Source organism: Rutilus rutilus, assembly GCF_951802725.1.
Source record: "Rutilus rutilus genome assembly, chromosome: 4".
Taxonomy (NCBI): domain Eukaryota; kingdom Metazoa; phylum Chordata; class Actinopteri; order Cypriniformes; family Leuciscidae; genus Rutilus; species Rutilus rutilus.
Genome location: NC_140212.1, coordinates 12,916,514 through 12,929,912, shown reverse-complemented (window position 1 = coordinate 12,929,912; position 13,399 = coordinate 12,916,514). Strand labels below are relative to the sequence as shown.

Genomic DNA, 13,399 nt, shown 5'->3' with positions numbered 1-13,399 from the left:
GGAAAATTCAGTCAATGGCAGGGAAAGAGTTAATAGTCAGCCATAATTAATTTATTCCATAAATGAAAGTGTCAAATCATGGGGGTTAGGGAAATGAAGTAATTAGTATTCGGCTGCTCATGTGATCTCAAAATGGCCGCCTCCATGAAGCGACCCTGCTGATATGACTGTCTTCATCTAATGTACATGTACATTATTCTTAACTATTTTTAGATTGATAATTGTTGTGAAGTACTATTATTGTATTTAGGTGTTCAACCTTTTTAACAATCCTTTTCTCTTCAGAACCAACAACCGTTCAGATACAGGAATCCATCGGTGAAGCAGTCAACAATATTATCAAGCATTTCCACAAACCAGAGAAAGAGGTATGATGTGTCCACTTAAGAATATCGTCACTTTGTTTCCCTGTTTTTTGTTGGGGGTTTTTAACCTAAAACGGTGTGTTTCAGAGGGGCAGTCTTACGGTTCTGCTGTGTGGTGAGGGTGGTCTGGTGTGGGCACTGGAGCAGTTCTTCCAACATGGATTCCGCTCCGCTCGAATCTTTCAGAAAAATGTCTTTGTGTGGGATTTCTATGGTAAAGCTTATTAAATGTTTCCCTGTGAGAGTATATGGCACTAACTGTTATTCTAAGATTTTTTAGCTCTATACCAAAGATATTCACTCAAACAGAATAAATAAACTAGAAAAACAAATCGCATTACTTCCTGACTTTATTATTTCTCTTAATTTAAGGCGTCATTATATAGAGCTAGATCCTATATAATGTATAATATTTATATATAAATATTGTATAGATACAGTAGATAGATTTTTAAAGGAGAACTCCGGTCAATTTTAACATTGAGCTAATTTTTTTGTACATTTGGAGTGCTGTCAGTACAGAGAACAACGACAAAAATCGGTGTTTCCTACACCGTGTTATCCTCTTTTTAAAATTTGCATCCTGTTGACTTCAATGGGGCAAGTTTTAAACCTGCTTTTAGGCTCTTAACATCCTTGATGTGTCATTACAAGTGCACAGGTCATGTGAGTGATTCCTTCGGAGTGAACGCGGGTGAATCTGACTGCAGTAGATGTGAAAGATATTAATAAAAATTATGTTTATTCAGCCAGCGCACATACCTGTATTTACATCCTGTTTTCGGTCGAAGTCCAAAGTAATCGATTGTCGAGTTCACGTGCGTGATCATAGGTACTAAACCTATGCGCGTGAACTCGACAATTGATTACTGTGGACTTCGACCGAAAACAGGATAAACATCATTTTTATTAATATCTTTCACATCTACTGCAGTCAGATTCACCCGCGTTCACTCCGAAGGAATCACTCACATGACCTGTGCACTTGTAATGACACATCAAGGATGTTAAGAGGCTAAAAGCAGGTTTAAAACTTGCCCCATTGAAGTCAACAGGGTGCAAATTTTAAAAAGAGGATAACTCGGTGTAGGCAACACCGATTTTTGTCGTTGTTCTCTGTACTGACAGCACTCCAAATGTACAAAAAAATTAGCTCAATGTTAAAATTGACCGGAGTTCTCCTTTAAAGACATTAAGCATGGGTGCTGTTTTCAAAATGTGACATTTATGAGTGAAATATTTTACATTAAGAAAAAATATATACATACACACACATATACATTATTTATATATACATTATTTATAAGAGAGAGAGAGAGAGAGAGAGAGAGAGAGAGAGAGAGAGAGAGAGAGAGAGAGAGAGATTAATTTCCTGCATAAAACATTTTTGTTTTTTTAGGTTTCTAATGAATGTGTTGCTGTGTGTGTTGTACAGAGAGAGTAGTAGCACTTATGGAGAATGCAGATCAGATTGGAGACCTCCAAGAAGTACCAGAGCCTCTTGGTCTGAATTGTGAATCTTTCTGTCGATACGTCAACGCTGTTAACAATATGCCACGCAACATTGGCAAGGATGGCAAGTTCCAGCTGCTAGTTTGCCTCGGGGCAAGGTAAGGACACACGCATGCTTTTTGATGCATTTGTTTTAAATAAAACATCTGAAAGTCTGAGCAAAATGTACTCAAGAGTTGTCTGCATGTATATCCCACTCTCACAGAGACCGGTTATTGCCGCAGTGGCTCCCTCTGCTGGCCGAATGCCCCGTCAACACACGCATGTACGAGGAGAACGCGTTACTTCGAGACAAGCTCACCGTCAGCTCTCTCGTCGGTGTCCTGGAAACGCTCAGTGACTTTCCCATCACGCTGGAGACCTCCTTTACGAAAAGCGTTGAGCTGTAATTCCACATACTGAGCTCAAATTCAGACTGCTCCCCCTTTTCTGCTGCCACCCTCAGGGCCAAAGCGGCTCTACAAGTTACTCTGCCTTGTGCGTTTGCTGACCTGGGAAGAACTGAGGACTTATCAAAGCTTCTTTCAACCTGACTGTCTCCTGCACCCCCCCCTCCCCAAAGAAATGAACTCAGAAGTGTGTTTTGTAGCAGTATATGGAGTTGTGCTCTTTCTAACTGAAAGTGTTGATGACTTTTTTCTTTTTTAGAAGACTCACTTTTTTTTTTTTCCTGTGGATTTTGCTTTTAAACCTGTGGTCATTTCCACACACATCTGTCTGCGAGCAACGGTCGTATCCGCTAGCGTTTCTGCTTCGTATCATGTGCCGTCTCTCTGGAAAGCACTGTAGGAAGCACTGGGTTTTTTTTGTGGTTTTTTTTTTGCAAAGTATGTCAAGAACAGTTGAACTGCTGAGGAGCCTTAGTTCTGACTTAATATATGTCCGACACACTCAATAACTACTATACTTGAGGAATTCAGACCTCAAGTGCTCACAGTGACTAATCAGTAAATCGATGTCTGTGTGTTTAAACTGATGCTATCCATGTGCTGATTGGCTGTCAGTTTGAATTAGAAGATTCTTGACATTGGATAGTCAATTTGAGGGTGTCGTTTTGAAACATTCTCTTGGTTAAAAGCCTGTCAAATGAATTTTCAGAGAAAAAGGACATTCCAACATGATGTGAATCGCTGTATGTTACAAGATGTGTTTATAGTTTATGTGTGATAGAATTGTGTGCGAGTGTGTGGCTGGCTTATCAGATGAACACTTTGGGAAGATGTGTTTATTTTGCCAATGAGTATTAACTTCATTCTTAGATACTTCAGTATCATGTTTGAATTTTTTTTATGTTTAAGAAAGAAACACTGGAAATCAGACCTGGAAAGCAATAACAAGCCTCTCTTTTTTTTGCCATTAACCTTAGTCGCAGTTAAAATCTCTCAAATCTTAAATATTACAGTTACTTCTGGGGTGCTTTAAATATAAAGTGTAAACCCTAGTATTTATCACTAATTAAAGGTCTAAATGCAGCATTTTTTGTGTAAATCCATGTTTAATTACTGCATTACTTGCACGTTGCTTAGAAATTAAGAAGTATTGTCCTTAAATAACCAGTTATGTTTGTTCTTTTATGCCTCAGTTTTAATCCGGAATCCATGCTGAGAGAAATCTAGTAGTAGAATAAATGCATTTGTTACAGGATGAGTTACAACTTTAAATCACTTAATGTTACCTGAAGTTTTGTTTTTTTAAGACTCTCAGCATTTAATCTAAGACATCTGGAGTACATCAACCTGTGCATTTTCTTGCTTTCTTTTTATAATGACTCGGATCATTTGTATGTATTTATTTTCAAACAAAACTTTTGTGACGCTGTCTGATTTTAGATTAACTAAATCTTGGGGTGAATTATGCAGTAAACTGACACTGTATCATTTATTTATTTTAGTAAATCAACTTTATGATGTGTTCAGACTTTGTATAGACTGGAACGTCCATCTTGTGTAAAGGTCGACTTAGTTTTAGGCCCCGGAAGTTGCTGAAATCCCAGAATCCTCTGGCTGGATGGATGAGGAAACTGCAGGAACTGTCCATGTTTGCAGTGCTGATGCATGTGCTGTTTTAGATCTTGGAGAAGTACTGTTGCTGTAAAAATGTTCCTCTAAATCCTTTCAGTCTCATTCCATACTGGTTAATGCTTTGTTTTTTTCCTCCCCTGTACGAAATGCTTCTAAACATCAATCATATTATGAAAAGTTCCCTGTGTAAAATGAGTGGGGTTCCACTATCATGTTTATATTTGTGAAGCAACTCATTAAAATTGCTCCTTATGTCCATATTTGTGTCCTCTCTGAACTTTGAACTGTGTGTGTGTGTGTGCACAGGACATTTAGGCACGCATGGTATTCCAGGACAACACTCAGGTCCCATAGAACATTCCTCTATGAAGAGTCATTCTTCATGGAATGTTATTTTTAGTTTAGGGACATGCTGATGGCATCTGTGAAACAAATGTTCAGTGCTTGGCTCATAGGAATCAAATAAGTGTTTTTTTATAGTAGAAACCGGAGATTTTGCTGTTCGGGAGAGCAGGGAGTGATTGTGATAATATAATAACTCCAGAAAAAAAGTTGGGATTAATGTAAATTTGACTGATTTATACGTATTAATGCACATAATTCAAATTGTTCATGTTTTCTGTTTGTATTATAAGCCATCCACAGTGGGATAGATTAACAACACTCTCTGTTCACCCAAAAATTCAAATTCTGTCATCATTTGCTCTCCCTCAAGTTGTTCCAGACCTGTATGCATTAATTTTTTTCTGTTTAACACAAGATATTTTGAAGAATATGGGTAAACCATACTTGGGGATGGGGAAAAAATACTATGGAAAGTCAATGGGGCCAATTGTAGTCTATGGTTTACCCATATTCTTCAAAATGTTTCATTTTGTCCACATAAAGAAATTCATACAGGTTTGGAACTTGAGGGTGAGTAAATGATGACAGAATTTTCATTTTTGGGTGAACTATCCCTTTAAGAATAATTGACAGTTTAAGTACACAAGTCATTTTCTAAACTAATTTGTTGCAAGCAAATGAAATAAAGGAATAGGTTATTACACGACATTTTGAGGGGGGGAAACACGAGTTACAAACGAAACCAGCTCTCCTGCTTGAGGGAATTAACGTTTTTTTTCTGACCCAAAATGTTGGTCTAATGTCGTTTAGCTCCTTCAGTCTATTTAATTATTCTGCAGCGGGCCCATAAAAAACGGCTATCTCGAACTACTTTCATGATGAATATATCGCAGACGAAGCTGCCGACATGTGCTCATGGCTGACGGACACATTCACAGAGAGAGAGAAGAAGGATGTGCTGCTGCTGCTGCGTTTGTTCCGACATCTGCTGTCCTCGTAGTAGTAGAGCGTAACTCCGCCCACCGGGATCTCAGCGCACTGGCTGCTGCCCTAGCAACCGGACCCGCCCACGTTTCCCGCGTAATTTTCTTTCCCTTATATGGGCAATAGAATGCAGACGCAGTCAAACGTCAGCAGCGTATGCAAATGAGGTTGATTGAAGAAATTCAGAAAATGGTGGATGGACATCCGCGCATGCGTAAACATTTTACTATACTCAGACAGAAAGTGAGACAGTAACGAGTGGCGCATTGTTAAATGTGTAACGCCTGTAACTCTTGGATTTCGCTGTGTGGTTTGACTTCAACTGATCCAAGTCGAGGTAAGAATAAAGGTCTTTTTCGTAAAAGTTATTTAACAGTTTATATGTGTGCAGAAGATGTCATAATTCGCCTTTCGTAAGGCCCCCTTAAGAAGTTGTGTGACAGTGCGATGCCCGGTTGAAAGCTGTCGCGTTCATCAGAAATGTAACAGTAAGGTCACTTTTGAAGCTTGCGGGAATTGTTGTACATTTTTTTTTGCTCTAGTGTTAAAGCGTGCGGTAAGTTTAGTGTTTACATGCTGCCTATACAGCGCATCACATTTTAGGGCGCTCGCATCCTTTCCTGAAGATCGCTGTTAAGTGTTTGATAACAGAATTGATTTATTTGAAGCCAGAGTTGATATTTTATTTCACTAGTCAGAACAGACACAAACAAAAAATGCGTCATAGATGAGTATTTTGACAGAAACGGTCAATGTTGCATTTTAAAATAAACAATTTGCATTGTAGTCTGGTTGAAAGCCTATATAAAACTACAGCAGTGAACATGCACTCTCAAATATATGTGTATTTGGTGTTGCATGTATTCATTAAAACAAGTTTAGTTGTTCTACTCGTTTTGAACTTGCGATGCTGAACTATCCGTCTGACTGCGTGTGGTCTCTTGCTCCGCTGTTGGTGGGTGTGCTTCAAAACAAACCCGCATTTTCACAAGCTCATCAACAACATTTCCAAACTTCTGCTTTACTAACTCAACGAGCTCAGCGTTAATGTAGCGGTTAGAGCTCTGCTACTGTACGAGATTCGTTTAATGTGAGATGGAGGCGGTGTCACTGACGCATTTAAACGTGGAGCTTATAAAATCGATTTTAGCATTCTGAATTGTTTAAAAGTCTATTAAGTTATCCTATTAAGGAAATACACATGCAAATGCGTGTTTTGTTGCGCTCAATGCTCTTAAGCGAAGTTGTTGCACGGACCGCATGTGTTTACAGTCTCGAGCGCGAAGCATGGAGTCGCACGAGCCACTGACGCAGAGTCGCGCGGAAAACAAAGAGCAGCGGTCGAACAGTTCGACTAAATTCAACCGTTCTTCTTCTTTGAGCGCAACTGGCATCAAAGAAAGTGCGCGAATTAGTTGCTTGTACAGAGCAGGGTCGTTTATCAGTGAAACTGCGGTGAAAACATGCTGAATGTGTGTTTTAAAGATGCCGTGTGGCGTGCCATGCTTCCGCGCGAGCTGGTGGGCGGTGAATGAATACGGCGGGACACACGCACCATTTCACTGCAGTGCGCGCGCGTGGACATTTAAACACCGCGAAACATTGATAATGTCCGTTCGGTGTTATCTGGATAACTTTAGATGACACACTTATATGTTAATGGCACTTTTGATCGTGGTTTCCGTGACGGCATGGCATTACTTTCTTGCCCCCATTTTCTGCCCCTCTTCTCCTCTCAAACGCGTTGCCATGTTGAATTGCGTCAGAGCAGAGGCAGAATACAGAAGCGCGGTTCAACTCACACACTGTACAGAGCGCAGGCTAAACGTTAGAACTCACACACTCTCTCTCTCTCTCTCTCTCTCTCTCTCTCTCTCTCTCTCTCTCTCTCTCTCTCTCTCTCTCTCTCTCAATATATTTATTTATTTAACTAAAAAATACAGCGGTTTGGACAGATGCTTCCTCTGTAATGACCCAGTTATACTGTATGAATATGATGCCTCGTGAAGGCACCGCTGCTAACACCGATCTGTCGATGCGCGAGCCCACTGGTGTTGTCCGGCTCCATCATCAGCACGAGGTTATATAAGACGGAGCAGGAGCACTCGGTCCATTAAGCTCTTATCCCATTGACGCGATGATGACTGATGATAACCCATATTTCATCTCTCTCTCTCTCACTCTCTCTGTGTAACAGAATATTCAATATGTAGCCCTATGCACACAGTATACTATACAGCTGTAATAACTACATTTATTAGCACTTATAATAAATTTACTTGTATATGTATAAAGTAATATGTACACGTGTGTATAAATATATAAAATCTATGTACAGAAATTATGAAAATACTGTGATAAAAACAAGACAACAATAAGCAGTTACAATATTTTCATATTTGTGTAATTTTTAACCATTATTTCCATGACTTGACAATTTTATTTGAACTATTACATTTTATTCCAAATATTTCCATATTTAATATAAACTTACATCATAATATAAATAAAATTACAAAGTATGTTTATTATAATTATTAGTAAATGTATTATTATTATTATTATTATAGCAGCCATTATTCTTAACTATCACATGATCTTTGAGAAATATGCTGATTTGGTGAAACATTTCTTATTATCAATGTTTAATATTAATATGTATTTTATACTTAATATTTTAGTGGAAATCGCGATACACTACCATTCAAACGTTTGGGATACGTGAAATAAAAAAAAAAGGTATCACGGTTTCCACAAAAAAATGAAGCAGCAAAAACTGTTTTCATCATTGATAATAATGAGGACCATATCAGTAACTTTGTTTGGAACTATGGGACTACTATGGTGCAGCCAATGTGTTTAAACGTGTGTGTGTTAAATCATTGTGAATCAGCAGAAGTACCAAAAAGAGAGTTGTTTTTCTTGTGTCACAGATGTTTGGCTTTCATAAGCCGAAGATGTACCGCAGCCTTGATGGATGCTGCATCTGCAGGGCAAAATCCTCCAGCTCTCGTTTCACTGACAGCAAACGCTATGAGAGAGACTTTCAGAGCTGCTTTGGGTGAGTAATATATTGTGTGTGTGTGGTTCATTTGTATTAACATGATATTAACATCTGCCTGGTGAAATTACAGTAAGTACAGGATTTATATTGTGTCTCTAGTCAAGTGATCAGATATTTTCTTTTAGAAGAATGTAGTGGAAATAATGTTGTTTGTTCACAACGTTTCTATATGCATGCTGCCATTACAATGATATAACAATGGGATACTTCTACAGTTTAGGCGAGACTCGCTCTGGTGAAATCTGCAACGCTTGTGTCCTGCTGGTAAAACGCTGGAAGAAGCTTCCCGTCGGTTCCAAGAAGAACTGGAATCATGTAAGTGGCACTTACACAGCAACAACTCCACTGAAGTCACACTTACACAGCCTCTTGTTTATCACACTTGAGTCTTTTCAAATCCATTTTCGAACCATATTGTTCCAAAGCAGCTTTTCACTGAATCCCCTCTGAGTGGCAACTCCCTATAAGATGATAAAGTAGATGAGGATGAAACCTTGGGAAGAAATGGGAATTAGTTGGTGAAGCCCACATCCTCAAACAATTTTCTACATGCACAAATGTGTATTTGAAGAGATGTAATAGTATTAATAACAATTAGCTACATTGTATTAATCAAAGTATTCACTAATTTGTTCTTCAATTCAGTACGATTGTAATGATTACAAATTAAATCTAATGCAGTTTAATATGATATATGAAAAATAAGGTGATGTAATCATGTTTGGTCCACTGATGAAAATGTTGTAGGTGATCTTAACGATAATAATAATAATAAATATAGATTTATGTTTTGTTTTTGTTAGAACTGTATGTATGTATGTATGTATGTATATATATATATATATATATATATATATATATATATATGTATATGTATATGTGTTATAATAATACCTAAAACACAAATTAATATAAATGTATTCATTGTTTTTTATATTTATTTTAACCAGTATAATATAAATTGACAATAATTAAACCAATTAAACAATTATAAACCTGATCTATAATAAAATGAAAATAAAAAATAAAATAAATAACATGCAATCTAAAATAAAAAGTCTATAAAATAACAAAATGCCTAAAAAACGTAGGCACTATGTATTTATTGTACATTTCTATATGATTAAATATATATTTATTGTTTTGCTTATAAGTAATATAATATAATTTACATGAAAATAAATGTATTAAATAACTATAAATCTGACATATAAGATAAAACGTGAAACACAAATTAATATAAATGCATTTATTGTTTTGTTTATAAACACTATAATATAAATATTATGACAAAAAAAGAATGAATTGATAAAACATGATTAAATAAATAAATAATTATGAACCTGACATATAATATAATTCCTAAAACGCATATTAATATAAATATATTTATTGTTTTGTTTATAACTAAAATAATGATATGAAAATTAAATAAATATTACATTCCAATCACTATAATGGAGATTGTTATTGTTATCAATTGTTATCAGGTGGTTGATGCACGAGGGGGACCCAGTCTGAAAACTACAGTGAAGTCAAAGAAAGTCAAATCCCTATCCAGACGGATCAGACCGAACCAGATCAGCAGAGTTCAGAAGGAGCTGAAGAGACACAGTGAGTACTGAATCGAAAAAAACTAAATTAAACAAAACATGAAATATTCCTGATGAAAAATGTCTTTGTTAACAGATTCAGACGCTCACAGCACCACCTCCAGCGCCAGCCCCGCCCAGTCGCCCAGCTACAGTAACCAATCAGACGAGGGTTCTGACTCGGAGCTGACTCCTGGCTCCGCCCGCTCTCCAGTCTTTTCCTTCCTGGACCTGACATACTGGAAGAGGTATTCACTCTGCCGAATCAGTCTGATTCACAAGTTTGACCTTTCAATCTTCATCAGAACGAGTACTTTTAAATGACATGAGCGTTTTTTTCAAATCTCTCTAGGCAACGGGTATGTTGTGGCATCATTTATAAAGGTCGCTTCGGGGAGGTTCTGATTGACCCACATCTCTACAAGCCCTGCTGTCAGAAAAAACAGGAGCAAGAGCAGGAGGAAGAAGAAGAAGAAGAGGAGGAGGAAGAGGAAGAGGAAGACGAGGACAGAGACCTTGAGAAAGAGGAGGTGCAGAGCAGTCAAGAAATTCTCTCGTCTAATCAACCGCACTCCTCTTCCCAAATAAAAATGGAACAGGAAGTGGATGAGGAGTGGTGATGCCACATTCCCAGGGTACTGAATTGGCATTCTTAAGAAGCCTTCGAGAGTCAGAGGCGTAGCGTTGCCCCTCAGACACTCTCAAAGACGTTCTCTCGGATTGCCTTCGATTCATGAGCAGCTGGATCCTTGTTTGTCTTTTCCTGTTTTTTTTCCTCCTCGTTGAGAATGTGTCTCTTTCATTTCCTTTGCAGTCGAAGCAACCTTTATTTATCAAACTGACTGAAAACCTTCCTTGTTTTTCAGAGCCTGGTACCACGCTATTCCAGTTCACCCCTTCTTTTTTTGTAGATCAGGGAAAATGAGTTTGCTTTTTTTTGCTATCTCACTCAAACACCGAATGCTGGATCTACATATATCATGCATAGAAATGTAGAGAATCGACTTGGACAGTGACCACAATCCTACGCTGTCACTTTTCTACCCTTGAGCACCATTGTGCCCTTCCTCTGGGGTGACTGTGTCTGCAGTTAGTGTACAGTATTTAGGATATTCCACCATTCCAGCTGGGATATAGCCATTATTTAGGGAAGCTTCTGATCTTTGCCTTTTATATATTTATTTTGTTCTGTCTTTGTCTTTATTTTTAAGGCCTGCTCTGTTTATTCCCCCTCTTGGTTTGTAGTTAATGGGACAGGACACCTAAAAATGTAAAAAGAAAAAAAGAATCTGTCATTCACCCTCATGTTGTTTCATATGGAGCACCTAAAGGAACTTGGTGATGGAAAAATATGAGATGGGAGGAAAATGATATTTCAGTGCTTTTGAATTCTCTTGCAAAAATTTTGCGTTTGCTCACAAAACATTTGTGTTTCCCTGAAATTTTTTCAAGAACTTAAATGATTTGTGAGAATACAAAAGCATTAACACATCATTTTTCCTCCCTTCTCATTTTTTTCCCATCACCATGTACCTTTAGGAGCTTTGTAGTTTTAAACCCATTTAAATGTCTTTCCTTTTTTGCATGGGACACCAAAAGTAAAAAAAAAATTTTTTTTGAAGAACATCTGGCTGCTTTATTCCATATAATGGAAGTGAATGGGCACTAGGGTTCACTGTAAAAAAAAAAAAAAATTATGATTAATAAGTTATGACAACATATTTTTTTTACATTGCTTTAACTCATCAAAATAATTTAAGCAATTTTCAACTTTTTTTTAAGTTATCCAAAGCCCCTTTCACACAGAGATTCCGGAAAATACACGGATAAAGTGACCCGGGATTTGACCCGGGTTCGTTTGATTTTGGTTCATTCACACTGCCAGTGATTTTCCGGAATCAGAGAGTGCGGCCGTAAAAATCCCGTAAAGACACGTGACATCGATGTGACTTGTAATGTCTCAGCAGCGTCTTAAGTTTGCTTATGAGCTGCGATTTCTCTGTGTTTATCGTGCAATTTATACGCGAAAATGAGTTTTTACGTGCATATGATACGCACTTTATTGCGTGTGATACACACGCACCCCACACAACTAATCCTACCCATGCGTATCATATGCACGTAAAAACTCATTTTGGCGTATAAATTGCACGATAAACACAATGCGTGCTATAGAGACGCATTTATTTTATTTTATTTTTCTCTGATTCGATCATAAACTTGCGCATTACATACCGTTTCACAGCTGGCGAACGATCCCGGCTTCAGCGTCATCACTACGACACGTCATTATTACGGCTTTTGTTCACACAGCGCGCGTTTCGGGACTGAACATGGCAATGTTACTAGGTCCCCCCAACACGGCATCGATGCCGGCATCAATCCCGGGTCGTGTTTGCGTTCACACAGAAGGCGTTCTGGCTATTTCTCGGCAATTTGTCGGGATCATCGCGCTGTGTGAAAGGGGCTCAAGATTCAGCTCATTTTTTATTAAAGTCAGTTTAATGTAATTTAAGTTGCAATGACTTAAACATCCAAGTTGATTGTACTTAAAAACTTTAAGGCAGCAACTATTTTTTACAGTGTTAAAAATTGACTTGTGTGCTGTATTCCAAGTCTTTTAAAGCCATATGTCAGATGTAGTCCATATGACTTTTGACAGACGTGGAACTTTTATGGTGCAGTTTGAAGATTGATGCCGCCAGTCCCCATTCACTTGCAAAAAACATTGCAGGATATTCTTCAAAAAATCCAATTTTTGTGTTTAATGTAAGAAAAGTTAATGATGGTGAATGGTCACTTTTAAACCCTGATTTCAGTGCAGGTTTTAGCCACTAATGGGCATCAAACTCAACGCCTAGTGTTTTACTGTTCCTCAGACAGCATTTCTACGGTGCTGAAGCAGACTGGGCACGGCCAGCCAAAAATGATGCCTGGTTATCAACACTCTTGTATTCAGCGTACTAATGTAAATATCCAAAAGTGTAGATTTAAGGTTTTTGGTAAAGATCTGTGTCGAGCATGAACGCTAAGGAAAATATCGTCTTGATAAAAATCTGCATGAATTTTGCATGGCCTTCTAAGGAGATTTTTTATTTTGTTTTGCAATAAGTTGGGCAAATTTTGAGACAGTCCCAATATATATTTTTGTAGATAAATGCAAGAAAAGAACAAAAATGAAATCAGAGTTTGACTACAACTTTGAGATGACCGTGGCGTTTAATTATGACAGGGATTTAATTGTCTTCAAATGTTTTTTAGAATTGGATATTTTCAATATTGTCTCACTCAGAGCCAAAAAGCCCAACATTTTGCTATTTATACTGGCATCGTATATAGATGTGTTCATATCCCTTCCTCTCTCCCTCTCTGCCTTTTGTAAATAGTGTTCAATGACAGATACTGCTTTGTGTGTGTGTGTTTGTGTCATGAAAGATTTGAGCACATGATCTGATCGTTTTGTCCGTTTTTGGTTTTATATGTTTTTGTTCATATGTTCCAGGGAAAACTCTTTTC

At 37.7% G+C, this 13,399-nt stretch overlaps 2 protein-coding genes across 6 annotated transcripts in view; both read left to right on the top strand.

Annotated features, from left to right (window-relative positions):
- The window catches only part of dennd5b (DENN/MADD domain containing 5B), a 40,036-nt gene extending 35,880 nt beyond the window's left edge, over nucleotides 1–4,156 (top strand). For all 5 annotated transcript variants that reach the window (XM_084406319.1, XM_084406321.1, XM_084406320.1 and 2 more), the window contains 4 exons: nucleotides 286–368; nucleotides 453–579; nucleotides 1,801–1,975; nucleotides 2,083–4,156. In XM_084406319.1, coding sequence (XP_084262445.1) covers nucleotides 286–368; nucleotides 453–579; nucleotides 1,801–1,975; nucleotides 2,083–2,266 — 569 coding nt within the window. In that variant the 3' untranslated portion in view covers nucleotides 2,267–4,156. The remainder of the gene's footprint in view (nucleotides 1–285; nucleotides 369–452; nucleotides 580–1,800; nucleotides 1,976–2,082) is intronic.
- A 1,229-nt stretch (nucleotides 4,157–5,385) lies between these two features.
- sinhcaf (SIN3-HDAC complex associated factor) lies at nucleotides 5,386–11,562 on the top strand. The gene is made up of 6 exons (XM_084407870.1): nucleotides 5,386–5,564; nucleotides 8,161–8,288; nucleotides 8,507–8,606; nucleotides 9,782–9,905; nucleotides 9,981–10,131; nucleotides 10,236–11,562. Exons 2-6 carry the CDS (start codon nucleotides 8,161–8,163, stop codon nucleotides 10,501–10,503), a joined length of 771 nt encoding a protein of 256 aa, XP_084263996.1. The 5' UTR covers nucleotides 5,386–5,564; the 3' UTR covers nucleotides 10,504–11,562.
- The last annotated feature ends 1,837 nt before the right edge of the window (nucleotides 11,563–13,399 follow it).

Excerpts from the sequence above, each read along its gene's own strand:
- sinhcaf (XM_084407870.1), top strand. The coding sequence starts at position 8,161 with ATGTTTGGCTTTCATAAGCCGAAGATGTACCGCAGCCTTGATGGATGC. Across the intron at positions 8,289-8,506 it reads GACTTTCAGAGCTGCTTTGG|TTTAGGCGAGACTCGCTCTG; the intron begins GTGAGTAATATA and ends ATACTTCTACAG. Across the intron at positions 10,132-10,235 it reads GACCTGACATACTGGAAGAG|GCAACGGGTATGTTGTGGCA; the intron begins GTATTCACTCTG and ends AAATCTCTCTAG.